Source organism: Lynx canadensis, chromosome F1, assembly GCF_007474595.2.
Source record: "Lynx canadensis isolate LIC74 chromosome F1, mLynCan4.pri.v2, whole genome shotgun sequence".
NCBI classification, from domain to species: domain Eukaryota; kingdom Metazoa; phylum Chordata; class Mammalia; order Carnivora; family Felidae; genus Lynx; species Lynx canadensis.
The window spans coordinates 59,051,113-59,075,519 of NC_044319.2; the positions used below are offsets into that span (position 1 = coordinate 59,051,113).

The 24,407-nt window shown below is 40.3% G+C and overlaps 1 protein-coding gene across 6 annotated transcripts in view; it reads right to left on the reverse strand.

The window, feature by feature from the left end:
* The window catches only part of TAF1A (TATA-box binding protein associated factor, RNA polymerase I subunit A), a 38,580-nt gene extending 14,639 nt beyond the window's left edge, over positions 1 to 23,941 (reverse strand). For 2 of the 6 annotated variants that reach the window (XM_030302644.1, XM_030302642.1), the window contains exons 1-7: positions 23,862 to 23,941; positions 22,354 to 22,486; positions 17,526 to 17,695; positions 12,816 to 12,929; positions 6,723 to 6,921; positions 3,209 to 3,339; positions 1,733 to 1,891 (exon numbers count right to left, since the gene is read on the reverse strand). In XM_030302644.1, coding sequence (XP_030158504.1) covers positions 1,733 to 1,891; positions 3,209 to 3,339; positions 6,723 to 6,921; positions 12,816 to 12,929; positions 17,526 to 17,695; positions 22,354 to 22,474 — 894 coding nt within the window. In that variant the 5' untranslated portion in view covers positions 22,475 to 22,486; positions 23,862 to 23,941. Of the gene's footprint in view, positions 1 to 1,732; positions 1,892 to 3,208; positions 3,340 to 6,722; positions 6,922 to 12,815; positions 12,948 to 17,525; positions 17,696 to 20,312; positions 20,354 to 22,353; positions 22,487 to 23,861 lie in introns of those variants that run through there. The other 4 variants (XM_030302646.1, XM_030302647.1, XM_030302645.1 and 1 more) reach the window with 4 other exon arrangements.
* Between the last annotated feature and the right edge of the window lie 466 nt (positions 23,942 to 24,407).

Consider the following 24,407-nt stretch of genomic DNA (forward strand, 5'->3'; position numbering starts at 1 on the left):
AGACAAATTACTCTCTAAAAAAAGAGACAAAACGTTTGAATAGACACTTCACAAAAGATGATACAGGAGTAGCCAACAGGCATATGAAAAGATACTCAACATCATCAGTCATTAGGAAAATGCAACTTAAAACCACATGAGACACCACTGCATATCCACTAAAATGGCTATTAATTCAAACGATTGACAATACCAAGTGTTAGTGAGGAAGTGAGAAACTGAACCTTCACATACTGACGGCGTGAATGTCAATGGTATGGTCACTTCATAAACCGGTGGGGCAAAAGGCAACAAAAGCAAAAAAAAAAACAAGTGGGACTACACCAAACTAAAAAGCTTCTGCACAGCAAAGGAAACCATCAACAGAATGAAAAGGCAACCCAGTGAAAGGAGAAAATATTTGCAAATCACCTATCTGGTAAGGGTTTAATATCTAAAATATAAAGAGCTAATACAACTCGAAAGCAAAAAACAAAGAAAAAGGTACAAACTTCCAGTTATACAATAAACCTAAGTCCTGGGGATATAATATAGAACATGGTGACTATAGTTAATACAGTATTGTGTATTTGAAGTTTCTGAGAGAATAAATCTTAAAAGTTCCCATCACAAGAAAAGTAAGTTGTAACTGCGTGCTGATAGATGTAATTGTGTGGTGATAGACAGATAGATAGAATTACTGTGGTGATCATTTTACGATACATACAAATACTGAATCGCTACACTGTATATCTAAAAATAACATACCATTATACACCAGTTACATCTCAATCGAAAAAAAAAAAAAAACAGTTGGGCAGTTTCTTATGAGGTTGTTTCAAATTTTCCAGCAATTCCACTCATACAGTTACCCAAGAAAAATGACAATATATATGCACACAAAGCCCTGTACATGAGTGCTCACCTCAGCATTCATAGCAGGCAAAAAGTGAAAATACACCATCAAGAAGTGTATGTGTAGAAATGGAACACTACACAGCAGTAATAAGGAACAAATTACGGACACCCACAAGAACACGGATGACTCTCAAAAACATGCGGGGCAAGACAAGCCACACAATAAAGAGCACATGTTGCAGGTTTCACGTGTATGAAATTCTAGAAGAGCTAAAATTAATGTGTAGTGACAGAAAGCAGATCATTATTTGCCTGGGGCCAGAAAAATGTGGGTAGATAGGCTACAAAAGGGAAATCAAAGATGGTCTGAGAGGATGGAAATGTCCAGCGTCTGGATCATCATGGTGGCTACGTGGATGTATGTCTCTGTCAAAACGCCTTCAAGTGTACACTTAAAATAAGTGTCTTATTGTGTGTGAAAGGTTCCATAAAGCTGATTTTCAAAAATTATCAAAGCAGAACTTTCCAAGAAGGGTGGCAAAGGGTTTCTGCCCTCAGTCTCACTTGGGCAGGGCGCCGGGGGGAACGGCCGTGGCAGGATCCCCTCAGGGGATCCCGCACCTCAGGGCGGGATCCCCTCTGTCCACCTCAGGGCACCATCACACAAACAGAGTGACTTGCTAGGAGTGCCAGAATCTGCAAGTTGGAAGGCACGACCTAAGGATGTTTTGAAGTTTCTTTTTTTTAGTAATCTCTTTACCCAACATGGGACTTGAACTCACCACCCTGAGATCAAGAGTCACATGCTCTTCCAACTGAGCCAGCCATACGCCCCTAAGGATGTCTTAAAGTAGATCTCCGACCCTGTTCAGTCATTGAAATAAACATTTTATACCTTCAGCACACTTATCAGTTTCTCTCTTGGTGCCTTCTCCCTCTTTAGAAAGTTGTATAAGTAGACGTGAGCATTTGGATTTGACGGGAACTTTTCATCATAGGCATAATTGGTGAGTACCTCTCGGGCTCCATCTTGATCCCCATAGAACTCCAGCATCTATATAAAATAAGTCATAATGTCTTCGCTAAATTCTGTAAGACAGCTGAGTGAAAGATAATGCACAACTTGACTTTGTTGATGGGTACAAAAATTCACTAAAACGACAAACAGCACTTCCTGTACAGGGAACGACAGTAATGGCAGTTTTTGCTGTCACCAGCATACGTTACAACCTCTGTGGAACACACATCACTTACAACAAAGGCCCACATCGGTTCCCATTTCTTCCTGATCACATTTTTGTTACTGAAAAATGCAGCCACTTCAACCTAGGAACTGTTCCTGAAAGAAATGAAGGCCTCAAAGCAGGGCCCACCGACAAGTGAGAAAGACCCCACGAAGCAGCTAACCTCAGTGCCGACATGACTTCAGCCACAGAAGGAGCACATGGGAACTAGGATTCCTTCCCTTTCGTTCCCACCCACACAGGGGAATTCTCAGATTCACTGGCATGTGGTTTCAGAGAGTATCTTTTGACAGCATAATTATCACGTTAGCGTTTATGTAACTTTCAAAAATTCTGAAGATTTATTCCCAGTGCCAAGGCCCCCCCCCCCCCGCCGCCCCGTCCTTTCACAGCAACTCTAAGATGACACAGCACCCTGACGAACTTCCTAAAAGCCATTATTCTTCATCCCACATTATGACCTAGTTTCAGACTTTTGTCCCCTGGTCTTCTCTAGCCCATGAAATATAAAATATCTTTCTGCTTGGGAACACCTGGGTGGCTCGCTTGGTTAAGTGTCTGACTCTTGATCTCAACTCAGGTCATGATCTCAGGGTGGTGAGTGCAAGCCCTACGTTGGCTCCGCACTGAGCATAAAGCCTACTTAAAAAAGGAACAACCAACTTTTTGCTTTCCTTCTAAATTCAATAAGAATACTAACGAATTAACATTTACAAATTATATTGCTATTAATTTTATAAATATTCGACCATGACCCATTACTCAGTGGTGAGAGGAACAAAAACAGTAACATTTACAGGATATTAGTAAAACAAAACTGACTCAGACCAAAAAGACATATCATATTCCCTCTTTTAAATTTTTTTTAAAAATTTTTGTTTGTTTATTTATTTATTTATTTATTTATTTATTTAAAGACTTTATTTTTTTAAGTAGTCTCTATGGGGTTTAAACCCACAACCCTGAGATGAAGAGTTGCATGCTTCACTGACTGAGCCAGCCAGGTGCCCCTCTCTGTCTTTTTAAAAAAAAACAAAACAATTTTCTCCATTTAGTTGCCTTCTGACCAATAAAAATAAGGCTTATAACAAATGAAACGAATAAAACTTTATGAGAAGCCTACTTGCCTCTACATAACTCTTCACAAAAGGGTCCCAAACTCCAGGAGTTTGAATCAAGGCACCAAGGTTTACCGATGTCTTCCAACTGTGGTTGAGCATAGTCTGGGACGCTGTGTTGTAAGCATAATCATCTTCATCTGTTCAGATATAAAAGATTTTTGAAAGTTATTCAGTATCGAGGACACTCCTGATAGTAACAGCAATCAATGAACTATCCACAGGAAAAGTTCAGGCCCTGATGGCTCCGCCAGTAAATCCTAAAAAACATTTAAAGAATAATACTACATCTTCACAAACTCTCCCCACCCACCCCCAACACCCTCCCTCCCTGCCAACACACACAAAAGGAACAAAAGAAGTGTGGTCAGGAAGGCATACCTGGGGAGCTTTGAGAATGAACCTAGGTGGTAGCTACCTGGATATTTGTTTTAAATCATTCATTTTATCACACATTTGTGTACACACTTTTTCTGCATGTTATATTTCACAGTCTTAAAGGTTTAAAAGGAAAGTTAGTCTAGGGGCACCTGGGTGGCTCAATCAGTCAAGCGACCGACTTCAGCTCAGGTCACGATCTCACCATTTGTGGGTTTCAGCCCCGCTTCGGGCTCTGTGCCTCGGGCTCTGTGCCGCCGCCCCGACAGCTCAGAGCCTGGAGCCTGCTTCAGATTCTGTGTCTCCCTCTCTCTCTGCCCCTCCCCCACTCGTGCACGCTCCCGCTCTCTCTCTCTCCCCCCTCTCAAAATAAATATTTTTTAAAAAAACTTAAAAGAAAAGTTAGTCTTCCAAAAGTGACAGCTAACCGAAACAAAATACTTTTTATTTTTGGCCAAAATAACGGCCCCTCCCCTTCCCCAAAATGCATAGGTATTCTCCTCCCAGAGGATCAACTAAATATATATCAATACGGACCTGGATATGAAGTGATAAAGGGAAAATAGGTTAAGAAACTACAAAGAATTTTAAAAGGAAAAAAAAAAAGCACACCCCTGAGTCAGTAGAAGTGGAGTGTGAATTTACCGTGGAAGGGGGTCTCCAGTCACCAGTGCGTCAAACCCAACCAGGAGAGGCCAAGAGCAACAGAGAAAAATCCCAAACCAATACTGAGCATTCGTTCAGGTGTTATGTTCTCATGAGTTTAGTTACACAGAACCAGTCCTAACCTTTCTTTATTAAACAAACATCCAAAGTTAAAGATGATCTAAAGAGCTCCACACATTATGTCATCTTTATGTCTTCTTGGTAGCGAACAAGCCGTCAGCTGCAGAAAGGTCCTAAATCATCTACCCGTGGAAGAGACCGTGCAAATGCCATGTTCCTACTGCTTCTATCATCAATGTTTGTTTGAATTCCACCTAACCAGAAAGGTTAGAAAAAGGCAAATACTGACTTTAAAACTCATCTAATCAATTAATATCAATAAGCCTTTTTTAGTTCTTTAGGTTTTATTTATTTTGAGACAGAGGGAGAGAGAGCGTGAGCAGGGCAGAAAGGCAAAGGGAGGGAGACAGAATCTACAGCAGGCTCCACGCTCAGCACAGAGTCCACGCAGGGCTCAATCCCACAACCTGGGATCATGACCTGAGCTGAAATCAAAAGTCGGACACTCAACCGACTAAGCCACCAGGTGTCCCTCAATAAGCCTTCCAAAAAAAAAAAAAAAAGAAAATTATACCAGGCATTATGTCAAGGTTAACCAAAGAAATAAGGGATATGTAACCTCAGAAGACTGATTAGTCTAGAAGAAAGAAGAGATACAACATAAAACAGACATGAAAAAACTTAGGACAATTAAAAAGCAAGAGGTAAAGAGTCAAATGATATAGGTCAGACATGGAGCTATGAGGTTTATGGTATGAGAATGAGGGGGTCTAACGAGTCATGGAAGGGCAGATGGCCTTCTAGACGGAGAGGAAGCATGAAGACTGGACAAGATTATCACAATGAAGACAGCTTTTCACGAGTGTCTTGGGAGAGATCATACTCAGAAAGAGGGAATGGAATTTTGAGATTAGTGAACCTGCATATCCAAGAGACCAAGGGAATACTACGTACATATAAGTATCATAAGGAATCACTGCTTATACATATTAGCCAATATATACGGGGACTGAGATTTGGATGGAGGATGAGAAAATAAAAAGGGTTAATCCTAGAGAAGCTATGGAGGAAAACTACAGAAGAGAAGGAAGATGCAGAGAATTAAACACAAATCTGGGGATAGGAGAGGTAACATCACCACTGGAAGCAAGAGAAAGGGAACTCTGAGAAGTAGGGACATGCAGCCAATTCCTGGTGTGGTCAATCAAGAAAATCATGACCTTTGTACAGAAACAAAACAACTTTACCTTGCCCTATTCTCTAAGCATATTAGAGAAGAATATGAAGAATATGAATATGAAGAATAACATCGTAAAACAGGGGCACCTGGCTGGCCCAGTCAGAAGGTTGTACAACTCTTGATCTCAGGCTGTAGGTTCAGGCCCCACACTGAATTTAGAGATTACTTAAAAATAAATTTCTTTTTTAAAAAAACGAACATTATAAAACAAACTAAACTCCATTCTAAACACACAGGAAAATGGGGCGCCTGGCTGGCTCAGTCAGTAGAGCACGCAGCTCTTGATCTTGGGGTTGTGGGTTCAAGCCCCATGCTGGGTATAGAAACTGCTTACATAAATAAACTTTAAAAAAATAAATAAGTAAAAATAAATTTAAAAAACAAATAAATACACAGGAAGAAATGTTTATTATATGCAATAATGTCTACTAAAAAAAATTTGTAACCTTTCTTGAAAATACTTAAAAAAACAATAAACTGGGGCACTCGGGTGGCTCAATCAGTTGAGTGTCCAACTTCGGCTTAGGTCTGATCTCGTGGTTCGTGAGTTCAAGCCCTGCATCAAGGTCTGTGCTGACAGCTTGCTCAGAGCCTGGACCCTACTTCAGATTCTGTGTCTCCTTCTCTCTCTGCCCCTCCCCAGCTCACGCTCTGTCTCTCAAAAATAAATAAATGTAAAAAAAAAAAAAAAAAAATTAAAAAAATAAATCTAACATGGTCATGGACTTAATTTATGCATCATCTAATTTATGTCTGAAAAGTATGATATATCAGAAATATTACAAAGGATGATCAAGAATTTTACATCAATATGTCTGTTCTCTGCAGTATCTGGAAAGAGCCAGGCTTCAAAGTAGGGGAATGAGGTTATTCCTTAATATCCTGTTTGTCTAGGGGCACCCAGATGGCTCAGTCGGGTAAGCATCTGACTCTTGATCTTGGCTCAGGTCATGATTTCATGGTTCGTGAGTTCAACTGCCACATCGGGCTCTGCACTGGTGCCGCAGAACCTGCTTGGGATTCTGTCTCTGCTTCTCTCTGCCCCTCCCCCACTTGTGTGCTCGCTCACGTGCACTGTCTCTCTTTCAAAATAAATAAACTTAAAGGAAAAAAAAAAGATCCTGTCTGTCCCTCTGATTCGGTCTCACAGCCATAAAAAGTACACTCATCTTCGCTCACCAAGATTAGACAATTCCATCTTCTTTTTAGACCAAGTATAATACTGCAAAAGCCCTTTATAGGCCTGAATAAGGTTGATTAACACTTCCTGGGACGATGACTTTTCACCGTATCTCCATGTCTCTGCACGACTGAGATTTCTGTTTGCATCCTCAAGCATTCCATGATGCAGAAGGTATAATGCATGTTGTAAGGAGATCTGCAACAATAAAAAGAAAAAGCCCACTGGCAAACAGGTCATTAGATATCCGTTCATCCAAAACTTCAGTAAATATATATGCTGGGGCTAAATCCTTGGTAGTACATAGGTGATGTAACAATATTGTTTCTGTCATCAAAAATGTCAATTTAGCAAAGAGGAAAGATACATGAAACAATTAACATTATGCAAATGGGAGCTAAATTAGGTAAACTCACAAAAAGAAGGCAGTGTCATTTAGTGAAACAGATAGCTTTCAAGACAGATAGTCCTGGCTCAGATGCTACTTAAAACTATGTAAACCTGAGTATGTTACTTGGCCTGAGTCTTACCTGTTATATGGAACAATTATTATTAACCCTTCAGAAGGATGCTATAAAGATTAAATGAGATAATACCTACATCCCACCTACTGCCTAGTTTGGTCCACAGCAGGTGATCAATACATTATTTTATAGATGTCATAGAAGCTCAGAGAAAACATCTTAAAAAGGACTACTGAAGAATGTCATTGGTTCAAATGGAAAAGTGAATGCGTACCATAGAAGCAAGAAGAACAACTACACAAAGAATGAGCATCACAAGTAGGGAGGATATTAAAGAGGGGAACAACGGGAAGTACAGTTAGTCATGTGAGTAGAGTCAGAGTTCAAGGCCTTCGTCACAAACTACTTCAGTAATTTCTCAACTGGTCTCTCTGATCTTGTCCCTCTAAAATCTGCCTTCCATGGGGCTGCCAAAGAAACCCCATCTTGTTACTCATTTGTGTGAAACCTTCAATGGCTCCCACTGCCTACAGAGGAAAAACTAAGCTCCCTGGGGATGGCACAGAGGACCCAGCCGACTTCTCCTGGCTTCTACCCAAGTGACTTTTAGAGTAACTGAAGCACTGGATGCAGGGCTATCAAATTCTCATCAATCCCTGCCTTGCCCGCCCAGCTTTTCCTCTGATCTGCCCAGTGAACACCCACTTGTTTTCTCAGCCTCAGCTGAAGCATCGCTTCTTTCCGTGACTCCCCTGTGCACTTAATCCCAGCCCTCTCTGATTCCAGAGCTGACCATTCCCTCCTTCGTCTTCTCACTGTATCTTGCGTTTCTACTCTGGTACCCATAACTGATTCCACATACATGCCCGTCTCCCTCTACTGCAAGGACTATGTCTAGCACATTATCTGGAAAATAGCAGAAAGTGTTTTACAGGAAATGTTTTACTGCCTATCTTAATTATCACCTCGGACTCTGGAGTATGAAATACGGTTCCTTTCAGGTTTCTTTACTTCAACTGAATAGATTCTATGGGCTTAAAAGAACCCAACCAATAATTTAGTTAAAATTCGACCCTCCCTCCCCAATCAAATGGCTAACCAGTGTTTTCCTGAAAGAAGAGAGGGGAGCACACACCAAGACAGGCCATTTCTTTTTCCAACCGTTCAGCTGGAAAGTTCTTCCTCAAGCAGAACCATAAGCTGCTTCTGTTTAAATTCCACCCGTAGCATACCTGGGCTACCAGAGAATAAGATCGCAAGAGAGCACCTGGCACGTAAGGAGAAACTCTGGAAATTTTTTCTAATTAAGAAAAGAATCCTAAACTGGGAGAAATCTTTCTTCAAAATAAGAAAGCAGTGAGAATGTAAAATGGTGCAAAGTTAAACGTAGACTTGTATCTTTGTATATTTTATATTTGCTTACATACAGATTTACATACATTTTATACGTATAAAACGTGACCCAGCAATTCTACTCCTAGGTATATACCGAAAGGAATTCAAAACAGGAACTCAAAGAGATACCTGTACACCAATGTTCACCACCAACAACGGATGAATGTGTGAACAAAATGTGATAGGTACATACGATAGAATGCTAATGAGCCATAAAAAGCCATAAAAAGTTCTAATGCTTGCCACAACATAAATAAGTCTTGAAAACACGATGTTAAGTGAAATAAGCTAGACCCAAAAGAACCAATACTGTTTGACTCCACTTATGTAAAATACCTAGAATAGATCAGGGTGTCTGGTGGCTCAGTCAGTTAAGCATTCGGTTCTCACTTTCAGCTCAGGTCACAATCAAGTGGGATCAAGTCCCCCGTAGGGCTCTGCCACTGACAGTACAGAGCCTGCTCAGGACTCTCTCTGTCCCTCCCCCAGTGGTGCACGGGCGTGCACTCTCTCAAAATAAATAAATAAACATTGAAAAAAATCCAGAATGTGTAAATCCATAGAACAGCAAACATATTAGAGGTTACCAGGGGCTGGGAAGAGAGAATGGGCAGTAATTCCTTAGTGGGGATAGAGTTCATGTTTGGGATGATGAAAAATGTAAACCACTGGCGATGGCTGTGCAACCCTGTGAATGTCATTAATGCTATTGAATTGTACACTTAAAATGGTTAAAATAACATATTTTACGGTCTATATATTTTACCACCATAAAAAAATTGGAAAATAGAAAAAGTAAAAACAAAACAAAAAAAGAACCACAGAGTAAATATTTTAGGTTTTGCAAGCCATATGGTCTGTCACAACTACTCAATGCTGTCATTTGTCACACTAAAAGCAGCTGTGGCAATGAAATGAATGGGTATGGCTGTGTTTCAAGAACTTTAGAGATACTGAAAAAAATTAAAAAGCAAAGCATTTTAAAACTTTATTGAAAAAGTACTCTTTTAGTTAAATGTATACCACAGACAGGGAAGTGTCTACCATTTTGGAAACATCACAATGTTTCTGAATGAGACTCAATGTTTTTGGATGAGGCTTTAATAAAAAAAATCTAGAAAGGGAGCTCTGCCTACACATTAGGACCATTAAAACATTTTTATGAATGGATCAGAGAGTTAATATGCTAAAATGTCCATACTACCCACAGCCATCTGTATTTTTTTCCCTGCACATTCTATAATTTATTTATTTTTTATAATTTACATCCAAGTTACCACATGGTGCAACAATGATTTCAGGAGTAGATTCCTTAAGCCCCTTACCCATTTAGCCCATCCCCCCTCCCACAACCCATCCAGCAACCCTCTGTTTGTTCTCTACATTTAAGAGTCAGAGCCATCTATAAATTCAATGTAATCCTATCAAAATTCCAGGGTCATTTTTCACAAAAGTAGAAAAAACAATCCTAAAATCTGTATGGAGTCACAAAAGACCCCAAATAGCCAAAGCAATCCTGAGAATGAACAATGCTGGGGCATCACACTTCCTGACTCAACTACATTATAAAGCTACAGTCATTAAAGCACGCGGTGCCTGCATAAAACAGGCACATAGACCAATGAACAGAATCAATAGCCCAGAAATAAAGCCACACATATATAATCAACCAGTTTTTGACAAGGAAGCCAAGAATACTCAATAAATAGAGAAAAGACAGTCTCTTCAATAAATGCTACTGGCAAAATTAGATACTCTCAAAATAATGAAATTCATCCTCTATTTTCTACTACTTACCAAAACTAACTCAAAATGAATTAAAGACTTAACTACTCAGACACGAAACGATAAAACTCCAAGAAGAAAACGTAAGAAAAAAAGGTCCTTGACACTGGTCTTGGCAATGATTTTTGTCACCAAAAGCACAAGCAACAAAAGCAAAAATGAACAAGTAGGACTATATTCACCTAAACTGCTTCTGGACAGCAAGAGCAACCATCAACAAAATGAAAATGCTATGGAATGGGAGAAAACATCTACAAGTCACATATCTGACCGGGTTAATATCCAAAATAAATGAGGAACTCAGACAGTTCCATAGCAAAAACCCCAGCGGTGCCTGGCTTGCGTCTCTTGATCTCGGGGTCGAGTTTGAGCCCCACGTTGGGTATAGAGATAACTTAAATAAATAGAACTTAAAAAATAAAAGAACATCTTTTTTAAAAAATCCAATAAAAAGAATTTGTAGAGTGGGAATGCAAACTGGTGCAGCCACTCTGGAAAACAGTATGGAGGTTCCTCAAAAAATTAAAAATAGAACTACCCTAAGACCCAGCAATTACACTACTAGGTATTTATCCAAGGGATACAGGTGTGCTGTTTTGAAGGGACACATGCACCCCAACGCTTATAGCAGCACTATCAACAATAGCCAAAGTATGGAAGAGCCCAAATGTCCATCGATGGATGAATGGATAAAAAAGATGTGGTATATACCTAAATGGAGTATTACTTGACAATCAAAAAGAATGAAATCTTGCCATCTGCAACTACGTGGATGGAAGTGGAGGGTATTATGCTAAGTAAAATTAGTCAGAGAAACACAAAAATCATATGACTTCACTCATATGTGGACTTTAAGAGACAAAACAGATGAATGTAAGGGAAGGGGACAAAAATAATATAAAAACAGGGAGCAGGACAAAACAGAAGAGACTCATAAATATGGAGAACAAACTGAGGGTTACAGAAGGGGTTGTGGGAGGGGGATGGGCTAAATGGGCAAGGGGCACTAAGGCAGCTACTCCTGAAATCATTGTTGCACTATATGCTAATTTGGATATAAATTTAAAAACAAAAAAGAATGAGCAGAGAACTTGAACGGACATTTCTCCAAAGACATATTATTGGCCAACAAGCACATAAAAAGGTATTTGACATCACTAGCCATTAGGGAAATGCAAATCGAAACCAGAATGAGATATCATCTCACATCTATCAGAATGGCTATTATCAAAACAGGAGATACCAAATGCTGGCTAAGATGTGGAGAAAATGGAACCCTCACACACAGTTGGTGAGAATATAAATTAATACAGCCACTACAGAAAACAGTGTGCAGGCTTCTCAGAACACTAAAAGTAGAACTACATATCATTCAGCAATCCCACTTCTGGGTACATATCCAAAGGAAATGAAATCACTATCTTAAAGAGATATCTATACTTCCATATTCATTGCAACATTATTCACAATACCCAAGACATGAAAACAACCTAAGTGCCCATCTAATAGATGAACACATAAAGAAAATGTCGTATGTATCTACACACACATATACACGATGGAATATTACTTGATAACAAGAAAGGAAATCCTGTCATTTTGGGTAATGTGGATGGACCCTGAGGTCATTATGCTAAGTGAAGTCAGTCAGAGAAAGACAAATATTGTATGATCTCACCATCTACATGTGGAATCTAAAAACACTGCACTCACAGAAACAGAGAGTGGAATGGTGGTCGAGGGGGTGAAGGAAATGAAAGATGTAGGTCAAAGGGTAGAAACTTGGCGTTGTAAGATGAGTAAGTTCCAGGGATCTAATGTAGAGTATGGTAACTATAATTAATAACACTGGATTGTATACTTGAAAGTTGCTATGGGAGTAGAACTTTAATGTTCTCACCACAGCAACAACAAGGTGGCAGTGTGAGGGGAAGGATGCGTTAACTAACCTTACGCTGTAAACATTTCCCAATATACACGTGTACCGAATTATCACACCGTATGCCTTAGACTCACCCAATGTTATAGGGCGATTATACCTTAATAAAGCTGGGGGGGGGGGGAACCACTTTCACATATTCAAATTCCCAATTTGTTTTAGCCGCTTCCTTTTTCTAAGAGCATGAATTCCTAGAGAACCCAAATGAATTAAGCAAAGAGGTTAGAATTTGGTCCAACGTCAAAATAAGGCATAAGTGCCATCTCTTAAGGACTGGTCCTGGCAGCCGGAGATAAACAAAGACAAGGTATTTTGCCTCAGAGAACAAGGCAGGCAGCAGGAAATGGAGGAATAAATGGTTTTCACAATACTACTTCCTTTCAGGCTCTTGTATTTATCCTCTTGCCCTTTTTCCATGCCTTTTACATCATTACCTACCTCATCACTGAGAAGATTTTTTTAAGAATGAGCACTGTCAATGTCAATTCACAAAGCCTGCATTCTCTCACCTTTAAGTAATTCATGACACCCATGTTTTTCATCCTGTCAGCAAAGGTATTGAAAGTCTCCATGTTGCTTTTGGGATGATAAAATAGAATTTCACTTCCGAGCTTCCAAATAATCTGTCAAAACAGAAATTACTAATAAAAATGTAAAATCCTTCCCTTAACCAATTTCTGCCTAAGGACCCTATCTTTTTTTCTGCTTACAACCTATAATTCATTTTCCTAGATACCACTACTATCAACATTTTACTATACTTCATTTCACCCAGTAAAACTAATTATATCTCATGCGATAAAGTTTTTCCATCCATTAAATAAAAAGACCAGATGGCTGTAATAGTGCCATTTTAAAGTTAGTAGTCTAAAGAAGGTATGCAGCTCAGATCCATATTGAAAACAGAATTTCTAATTGGCATAGGGGCAAGAACGTTAAAGTCAGAAAACTTAGTTTCTGTTAACCCTGGCCTTTTCACAATTCTTGGTCTCATGTGCAATACGAGGGCAATGAACTAGATGTTTCCTGAGATTTATAAAGCTCTACAACTACTGACTACATTTAATCTATATTTAGAACTCCAACTTAAAATTTTTCATCAGCTACAGTCAAATTTTAATGAAGTATTATTTTCTCCCCAGAGCACCAAAACTTTGGTAACAGAACCTGGAGCGCTTCTTGGAGTAAATCTCTATTTCTCTTACCCAATTAAAATATTTCATTACTGATTAAAAAAAAATTTTTTTTAATATTTGTTTTTGAGAGAGAAAGAAAGAGAGAGAGAGAGAGAGAGAGAGAGAGAGAGAGAGAGAAAGTGTATGGAGGAAGTAGGGGCAGAGAGAGACAGAGACACAGAATCCAAAGCAGGCTCCAGGCTCTGAGCTGTCAGCACAGAGCCCGATGCGAGGCTTGAACTCACCAACCATGAGATCATGACCTGAGCCGAAGCCAGATGGTTAACCAACTGAGGCACCCAGGCACCCCTATTTCATTACTGATCTTAAAATAAATTTAAGAGAATTTTAAATCAGTTCTGTGAATATACATATTGGTTGTTTGGTATAATCCTAATACTCACCTTTCCAACTCAGAAAGAGAAATCAAGATTTCCTTTGTAGAAAAACCAAATTGTAGTATTTTGGAGCTTATAGAAAATTTGTAGACTGTAACAGTTGTTCTTAGACCTAGTTGTGTATAAGAATTACCTGGGACACCTTTTAAAAATAAATATTCTAGGGATTCAGAGTCTGATCAGTATAGGGTAGAGCACAGGAATCTGTATTCTCAACAAAAGCCCTAGATAATTCAAAAAGAAGCAGGCAAGTGTCTGGAAACCACTGATTCAAATCCTTCATTTTATAATACAAATTCTTTTTTTTTTTAATTTTTTTTTTTCAACGTTTATTTATTTTTGGGACAGAGAGAGACAGAGCACGAACGGGGGAGGGGCAGAGAGAGAGGGAGACACAGAATCAGAAACAGGCTCCGAGCCATCAGCCCAGAGCCTGACGCGGGGCTCGAACTCACGGAGTGCGAGATCGTGACCTGGCTGAAGTCGGACGCTTAACCGACTGCGCCACCCAGGCGCCCCAATACAAATTTTTGACAAAAAGAACCTATAACTTGTCCAATGTTTTATAGATGAACATAGCTTTGTCCATAAACTAAATTTTCAACCAATAGGTTTTTTTCTCTCAGATTTTTTTGGGCTTTATTAAATATCTACCCGATGCGATGGTTACTATATTAGTAAGAGCTATTTGAGAGCTTCATGTGAAGTTATTTATGGATAAACTATATTTTACTGAACCAATTTAAAAGTATATGCCAGGCCCTGTTCTAGATCCCTTTGCTCAGGAAATTTACATTCTATTGTAGAGAGACAGACAATACCCCAGAAACAGAATTAAATCGGCAAGTATGGTGGGAGAAGAATGGAGCACATTAAGGGGGTCAGGAGTGACAGCTGGAAAGTGGAGGGGGTGGTATGGAGTTGCATTTTAAACAGTCCCGGTAGGACTCACTGAAAATGAGACTTGACAGCTACAGTGATATCTGAAGAAGGACCTTTTCAAGTAAAAGGAATAGGTACAGCAAAGGCAATCAGGCAAAAGTGCACATGGTCTGTTCAAGCAAGAACCAGGAGATTAGGGAGGCTGGAAGAAGAAAAAAAAACAGTATTTGAGTAATAGGAAATGAGATCAGAAAGGTCAAGGGGGAAAGGGAATGAGCAGATCATACAGAACTTGCAGGCAATCATTAGGACTTTGGCTTTTACTGAGTGAAACGGGAAGCCATTACAGAGTTTAGCAGAGAAGTGACATGATCGATCCTGTGTTTTAAAAGGATCATGCTGCAGGGGCGCCCGGGGGCCTCAGTCGGTTAAGCGGCTGACTTTAGCTCAGGTCATGATCTTGCAGTTCGTGGATTCGAGCCCCGCGTCGGGCTCTGTGCTGACAGCTCAGAGCCTGGAGCCTGCTTCAGGTTCTGTGTCCCTGTCACTCTCTGCCCCTCTCCCTCCCACTCACTCTCTCTCTCTCAAAAATAAACATTAAAAAAAAAAATTAAAAAGATCATGCTGCATCATTAGTCACTAGGGAAATACAAATCAAAACCACAACAGGCTACCACCTCACAACCACTAAGGCAGCTACAATCAGAAAGACAATAACAAAACCTGGCAAGGATGCAGAGAAATTGGAACCTCATAGATTACTGGTGGTGATGTAAAATGGTGCAGGCACTTTGGAAAACAGTCTGGTAGTTCCTCAAGAGGCCAAACACAGTTACTGTATGACCCAGCACTCTGTTCCTTGGTACATACCCAAGAGAGATTTCCACAAACATCCCTAACAAAAACGTGAATGTTCATAGCAGCATTACTCATAATAACTAAAAAGTGCAAATAACGCCCAGGTCTAACAACAGACGAAGGGACACACAGAACAGGATGGAATGTCACCTTCTAATACAAAGGAAAGAAGTACTAATAAAAACTGCAACAAGAATAAATGTGAAAACACATTCAGTGAAAGAAGTCATGCACAAAGACCTTATATTATAAAATCCACTTCTCTGAAATGTCCGGAAACGGAAAGTAGATTAGTGGTTGCCAGCGGCTGGAGAGTGGGGGAAGGAGGGACAGGGCAGAGAGTGACTGTGAGTGTATTCTTTTTTTTTTGGGGGGGGGGGGGGGAAAACGTTCAAAGTTTAGATTGTGGTAATGGCTGCATATCTCTGCAAATATATGGAAAAACATTGAATTGTACCATTTAAATGTGGGAACTGTATGGTGGTTTATTTATAAGACTATTTTTTAAAAAGGATAACCCTGGTCGCTCGCTATGCTGAAAAGAGACAAGGGGGTGCTGGAGGGCAAGCAGTCATCTACGGGAGATGACAGTGGTTTGGGTTGACATGCAGTCACACAGCTGGCGAGAAGTATTCAGACCGAATTCTGAAGGAGAGCCAATAGGATATGGGGTATGAAAGAAAGGGAACTTCAGAGTCGGGCCCCAACGATTAGATACTTAAAAAACCACATCTGAGATGAGGAAAATTAGGTTTGATGGTGAAGATCAGAAGGTCCACTTTAGGTACGCTGGTGTGATACGACTGTTAGACACCCGAGCGCTGATGCGGAACAGACAGCCGGACAGAGGAACGTGGGCTTGGAGAGATGTCAGGGCCGCAGATACACAACTGGGAATCGTCCGGCATACAGACCAGATTTAAGGCCATCTAAGAAGAGGACTAAGGACTGAGTTCTGGGGAACTCCCAAGTCAAAGGCCAGGGAGCAGACAAGCAATCATAGGAGGCTGAGGAAGGCCAGTGAGGCAAGAGAGAAAAGTAAGAAACAGTGTCCTGGAAGCCAGATGAAGAAAGCTTATCACAACACAGGAGACAGCGATCTACTGTCTTCAATACTGCTGACAGGTCAAGTTACTCGAGCGCTGAGAACTGGGCACCAGATTTAGCAACCTGGAGATCACTGCTGACCCTGACAAAGCAACTTGGTAGAAACGGTGATGCTGGTGGGCAGAGGGGCCTAACTGGAGAAGGTTTGGAGAGAACAAGTATGCACAACCTTTCAAGGAGTTTGGCTGAAAGCGGAAGTGGAAAAATGGCACACATCTGTGGAGAAAATAGGCGTCAAGAGATGATTTTAAGACGCAAGAAACAACACGTTGGTATGATGATAGGAAACATCCTATGGAGAGGGAAAAATAACAACACATGGAAAGGAGGGAGAATTACTAGAAGGAAGGAATAGTGGGGAATCCGAGAATTCAGAGTTCAAAATATTTTTAGTTTCCTTTAAAATCCTAATAAGTAGCCCTTCCTGGGTGGCTCAGTAGGTTAAGCGTCCGACTTCGGCTCGGGTCATGATCTCACGGTTCGTGAGTTTGACCCCCGAGTTGGGCTTTGCACTAACAGTACGGAGCCTGCTTGGGATTCTCTCTCTGCTCCTCCCCAACTCTCTCTCTCTCCTCTCAAAATAAATAAATAAACTTAAGAGATAAAATAAAATCCTAACAAGTAAAAAGATGTGCAAGAAAAAACGTCCCAGTATAAATTCTCCACCCAAAACCACTTTCAGTAGCTTTTAGAAAAATCAATTTGCGATCCTTGCAAAAGCTATTCTGGGTGGCGCTCGAGGGGCAGAAACTCTCTCGGGTAGCTGTAATCTCCTCCCACAGGCTCACACTTCACTTACCTCGGGTGCAGCCTGCCTCTTGTGGCTGTCGGAATCTTCCAGGATCTGGAAGTAACTGTGCATGTACCCTGCAGCTTGTGGCCACTGGTGCTTCAGCAAAGCTTCTTGGATACGATTCAAACAAGCACTGGTTGTCTGAGCAAAATCCTTCTCCTTTTTTCCTCCAGTTTCTACAGATTAAAAAGAAGTCTTTACCCACAGGGATCCCAATTCAAGTTTTAAAAAAGTCCTTTCTGATAAGCAGAAATTTTAACAAGCAGAACAGTAATTATTACTCAACCCAGACCGGCCCTAATATCAAAGCTAGCTTCCCTTGAAACAAACTCTCGCACGCTATTTTTACTAGTCTCAGCAAATGGAAAAGAAAAACCTGACTTGATGTTCATGGGCTACCGGGGTACCAGAGCTTCCAGATCAGATCCAATCATCCTTTCATTTTGCACCAATCTGGGCCCCAAAAGCAAGTCCCAAGTATTTAGAATGGGTAAAAATCATTAGGGTTATCCTAGACAAGCATGTCCTGTATTAACTACCAGTATTCTGAAAACTCTAAGAGGTGGGCTTTCATTATTCAAGGACCGAGTTCCAGTAACTCAATGACATTAAACACCAATGAGATTTAACAGCTGAAGACATTAGCGTTTATATCTCTAAAGGATCGAGAATCCTCACCTTAAGAACATCTGGGCTTAGTTACAACTGTGTTTTAATGTTTATCTTGGAGAGAGAGAGAGGGAGAGAGAGGGAGAGAGCGAGCGAGCTAGCACATGCACGTGTGAGTGGGGCAGAGGCAGACAGAGAGAGACACAGAATCCCAAGCAGGCTCCAGGCTCCAAGAAGCTGTCAGCATAGAACCCAATGCGACGCTCAAACCCACACACCGTGAGATCACAACCTGAGCTGAAGTCAGAGCTTAATCGACTGAGCCACCCAGGCACCCCACAACCCCATTTTAGGAGTAACAGGTGCCATACTGACACCTCCTCTTTCCTTCCCACACCACCACAGGACCCCGCTAGGTCAGTGGTCCTCCCGCGGGGTACCCTGACCCCTGGGAATACAGAGAGACTTACAGGTACTGGGCAAAGACAGTTTCAGAGCAATTGACTTGCAGATCTTCAACTTCCTCACATACTCACTCGTGCCTAAAATTAATCTCCTAGAGAACCATGCTACAGTCAAGGCTTCACAATCAAAATCAATATATATTACCTGAAGGTGAAAATGTAGGTGTAACTATTGGGACAGTGACTGACTCTAACAAACCCTTTGGCAAGTCAGGTGATTTCCAAGTCTTTGCTTATCAAAAGCGTGGAAGGACTTAAGAATTCTTTATAACAGATCACTACGCAATTTTGTCATGAGTAATTCAAGAATTCAAAGACCTGATACATTGCTACAATTACACTCTATCCAATGCCATCTACTTACTCATGTAACTAAGGTTCCTCAGAATTACGTCAATGAAAACAAAATAGAACTGAAGCTAAATCTTTTCTCATTCCAGAAATACATGCTACTCTTTCACGGATATATCAAATCATTGGAAAAAAGTGATAACCTTATTTATTTTATTGAAATAAAGAAGTCATGGGGCACCTGGGTGGCTCAGTCGGTTGAGCGACCGACTTCAGCTCAGGTCATGATCTCACGGTTTGTGAGTTCGAGCCCTGTGTCGGGCTCTGTGCTGACAGCTCAGGGCCTGGAGCCTGCTTCGGACTCTGTGTCTTCCTCTCTCTCTGCCCCTCCCCCACTCATGCTCTGTCTCTCTCTCTTTCTCTCTGTGAAAAATAAATAAACATTTAAAAAAAAAAAAGAAATAAAGAAGTCATAAAAATTTACTTTTAATTAAATTTTAACACAACTATTTAAGTTTTTTTTTTAATGTTTATTTAGTTTTGAGAGAGACAGAGACAGCACATGAGCAGGGGAGGAGCAGAGAAAAAGGAAGACACAGAATCTGAAGCAGGCTCCAGGCTCTGAGCTGTCAGCACAGAACCCAATGCGGGGCTCGAACCCACGAACTGTGAGATCATGACCTGAGCCGAAACAGGACGCTTAACCAACTGAGCCATCCAGGTGCCCCTAAATTTTAACACAACTTTTAATACTTATGTTGTTAGCATCAGTTTTGTAAAACCATAAATTATGATGTCTCACTCCAGACAAAATCTTAGTACCTAAAGTCCTATAGGATATTAACAAAAAATAACTAAATGTAGATACACAGTTTTATTGTAAAAACAAAAGTATGAAAGGAAAACAAACAGTAGAAAATCTTCATCAATTAAAATCTTTTTCAGGGTGCCAGGGTGGCTCAGTTGGGAGTGTCTGACTTTGGCTCAGGCCATGATCTCACAGTTCCTGAGTTCAAACCCCACGTCAGGCTTGCTGCTGTCAGTGCACAGCTCAGAGGGGATCCTCTGTCCCCCTCTCTCTGCCCCTCCCTAGCTTGTGCTTTCTCAAAAATAAACATTAAAAAAAATTTTTTTTTCATAAATATTTTTAAATGGATGGTGAAAGGCATCACATTCCTATGCTGCTTAGATGCCACTGGATATATTTGTAAAAGTAGTAAACTTAATTTCATTTAAAAATGCCAAAATATGTTGGAAATTAGATCTTTTGCAACTATTCAGCTTACAATAAACACACTTTTTAGATGACACTTTAAAACCATGCAAGGCAGTACATAATTGAAAAGAAAAAAAAAGGGTACTCAAACAAAACAGGTTTCAACACAATGGCTCTACACTAGGGTTTCTCAAACTTTTTAAAAATACTTACAAATCTCGTGGAGATCCTACTGCTTGCTATTCAGTGTGGTCCTGGAAACAAAAGCCTTAGCATCACCAGGGAACTTAACAGAATGCCCCACCCAGCTCTCTGAATAAGAAGCTGCATTTGGCAAGATCCAAGCAGCAGCTGGTCCGGGAAACTGACAAAACACCTCTTCACTAAAACCTCATTTATTTACCTAAAGGAGGACTGACCTCAGGCCAACCCCTCAACTTTTCACTACTCAGCCTGGAAGTCGGGACTTTAGACTACTGTCCTTAAATTCTTGGAAAATTCCCCTTCTGTCTTGCAATTCAGCCTAGTTACCTCAGGAATACCTCTCATTTCATTCTTTTACGAGCAAAAGATCATCCTATTTGTTGCTGATACACTTTCAAAAATAACTGCCTAGGAAAAGAAATTTTGACATGAAATGAGCTACAATAGAGAACCAGCACCATCAGCCTATCTCTACTGCCCTTGAAAGAATCTGGAAACTTGTCGGTCAACAAATATTTTTTGAGCACTATTTTGTGCCAAGTACTACTCTAGGTACTCGACACAGTTTTTTTGTTTGTTTTCTAAAAATTTATTTTTAAGTAATCTCTACACCCAGTGTGGGGCTCGAACCTACAACCCTGAGAGCAAGAGTTGCACACTTCACCAACAGCCAGCCAGGTGTCGTGTAACGTATAGTTTTAATTCAGATTGGCCTCTGCCTTCAAAGTTTTTATTCTAAAGGGCATACCCTTCAGAACGCCAATAGATATTTACTAGAATAAAAAAATTAATAATTGTTGGGCAATTTCGTTTTCCTAGTATGGTCATTTATCACTACAATGTCAATATTACCTGAAACTATTGTTCACTGCAGGCATAAAGTATTTTGGGTTTAACAGGCTATTCATAACTTCTAAAACATTTCTAAGCATGTAAATTCTGGTGTTAAACCTGTCTGCTTTCAGACTGACTCCAGTTCTCTATAGAACCCTGATGACAAAAACTTGCCCAAGTATATCTTAACCAGCAGGAACTTGAGATTACTAGTTCCCTATCGGGCGGGGAAGTAGCATTCACTCTTAAGTACCAACCATTCAAAGCTAGCTTAAACCATGTACGGTCATTAGCAAAATTAAAATGAGAAGAGAGGAAAGAAACTATTATTTTTTCCAACATTCACTATGTATGAGGCTCTACACTAAGCACTTTACATATAATACCTCATTAATAAAATTATATTTCGGTTATCAAAAGTATAAGCTTTGAGATCAGATAGACCTGGTTTAACTCCTGATACCAACATCTAGAGTTTAACTTCTTCAAGATTCATTTCCCTCAACTCTAAAACGCCCAGCAAATGGATTTACTGAGGATTAATTTACTGAGATAACTAAATGAGATAATATTAAAACTAAAAGATAAAGAAACGGGAGCAAATTCTAGGAGCCAAAGAATCTCAGTCAAGGGGAAAGATGGCTAGTCTACGAGAGATGTTTTGAGGGTACTAAGTGCCAGTTCTGATATATTCCCAGAAGTACACCATCCAACAGGTCAATAATATACACATAACTGCTTCTTTTGTATATTCTTACAGGGAATATACTCCACAGAAACATTTGCTTATATTTATAGAGAGAAAAGTTCTTTTTTTGGAACCTATTATAGATCAATTATATTAGGAATAATTTCAATGCAAAACAACAGAAATTTCTTAAAAACACTTCCTACATATGTACTCCTCACTGCCAGTGACCATATATTATTCATCTATGTATCCCAATATTTAGCCAATGCCAGGCTTAGAAGTGACTAATAAGCATTACTGGGGGGGAAAAAGGAATCTACCATAATACAGATTATCTGTTATGTTATTAGTTCAAAGGAGAAGTAGGAAAGGGATCTCTGTTTTAAATGATCATTTTGCTTACGGCCTCAAAACCCGAATAGAGGCACATCTTGCAACTGAACTTACTTATTAATTTTGTGTCCATACTGAATCTTACCATCTCCTTGCATTAAAGTTAAAATGGCTAGATGTTATTTTACTTACCCACAGTGTCTATATGCTTTTGGAGCCAAGGAAAATACATTCCTGTACCAGACAATACACATGATTCCTCCTGGTCATCCTCTGTCTTGGACCTTATCAATTCTTCACTGAAATCACTCATACCTGTTCCAAACTGAGAATATCAGTTACCATCTGTACATCTCATTTCCCGGCCTTCTTAGTTATATAAAAAAAACTGCTACCTTTTTATCTAATAGATAATATTTGATCAGCAAAATTCATTCTACCAGGTAGCTCCTGCGTTTTATTTATTAACTTATTTATTTTTTGAGCAGGCTCTACACCCAATGTGGGGCTTGAATTCACGACCCTGAGGTCAAGGCCTTAGCTGAAATCAAAGAGTTGGACACTCAACCAACTGAGCCACCCTCGCACCCCCCAGGTAGCTCCTATAAAGTAAGAAATAAATTTAATTATGTCAACAACAGCCCAAATAAATGATCCATTCAAAAAAATTTTTTTAATCTTTACTACTATATTACAAGAACATACAAAGATAGATAAGATACTGCTCCTAATTTCAAAAAAAAAAACCCACAAAAACAAAAAATACCCAACTCAAGTCTAGAGGAAGATATAGCAAAATGACACATAATAATAAAACGATGCAAGTACATAACAGTATTAGTAATTACCATATATTGATCCTTCTCTATATACCAAGCATATAAACTATCTCCCTTAATCCTTATAAAAATCCTGAGAGGACTATTATTTTATTTCATTTTCATGTTGGAAAAAAAACTGAGGGGGGTAATGAAATTATATAAACTGACCCAACATCATAAAAAGGTGAGGACAATATTCCAGAACTAGAGCATCAAACTACTTGGCACAGAGTCTTGGGTCTGCGTGGAGGACGGGGTCAGAAGACTGAACTGATGGAGGGAAACGAATCTAGAAAGACGGCCATATGCCAAGCGAAGAATGGACTTAATCCTCAAGATGCTCAGGGCTCCTGTCCCTCATTCCCCACATCCAATCGATTCTTTGGTCCAGCTGATACTAACGGCTGGAATTTCTCCAATTTTCCCTCTTGTCCGCAATCCTACACCACTACCCCAGTTCAGGACAGGACATCTTCAGACTGTGTCTTGATCACTGAATTAGCTTTCCAACTAGTTACCCCACCTCAAATCCTGCTACTCCAACATTACAGCCAGAGTACATCTTTTAAAATAAAATTCTGTGGTTTAGGCGCCTGGGACTGACATAACATCGAAATTTGCATCCGACGCACACGTACTTTAACGAGCCCTTACAGAAGCAGCTCTCCCAATTTCTCCAAATTCTAAAAAACTAAGTTGTTGCCATGCAGTTGCCACGGTACCCACAGCTTCTCCGCCCCTTTCGCCTTGTGCTCAGAAATAAAGGTTTCAGAACATCAGGAGAAAGTAGCAGCAGAACATGGGTTAGTCCTAGCACAGCCCTTCAGGTTCTACTTTGAATGCTTGCCATGATTGATGGACAAAAGAGGCGACACTTACCCGCCTGTAGCCGACTCTTCCCGCAGCACTAAACGCAGCCGGCTGCTACTAGTGAACTGCACGAGCGAACCCCCACCGGAAGCGGAGCTAGCGCCTGCTTCGTGTGAGCATGCGCAAACTCCGCCGCGCTCTCAGATGGCACGCAGACGCGGCTCCGCCCCTAACTCCTCCTTCTGTGGCGGAGGCGTCTCCCTCCGCCGCTCAACCCCGGAAGTGTCCGCGCGCAGCTGTCCTCCCACCGAGTTGGCTTTTCGTTTGTGTCTTGCTCTGTTCCAGTTGGAAAATGGGAGACTTTAAGTGCAACTGGAGAGTGGGACGAGGGGATGGTGGCTGGTTGAGGTGAGCAATAGAAAAAGCAGAATGCAACATTACCAGAGTAATTCACTGTACTATAATCTTTAAATTAATTGAATTTTTTCTTGGCCCAAGGGCGCACTGCGCAAACCTCAGAGGCGTGGTTAGTGGTCCTGGCCAAGATAAATGTGCATAACCTCTCAATTGATCCCTTGACATCTTTTTTTCTCTTCTTTTAAAGTTTTATCTTTG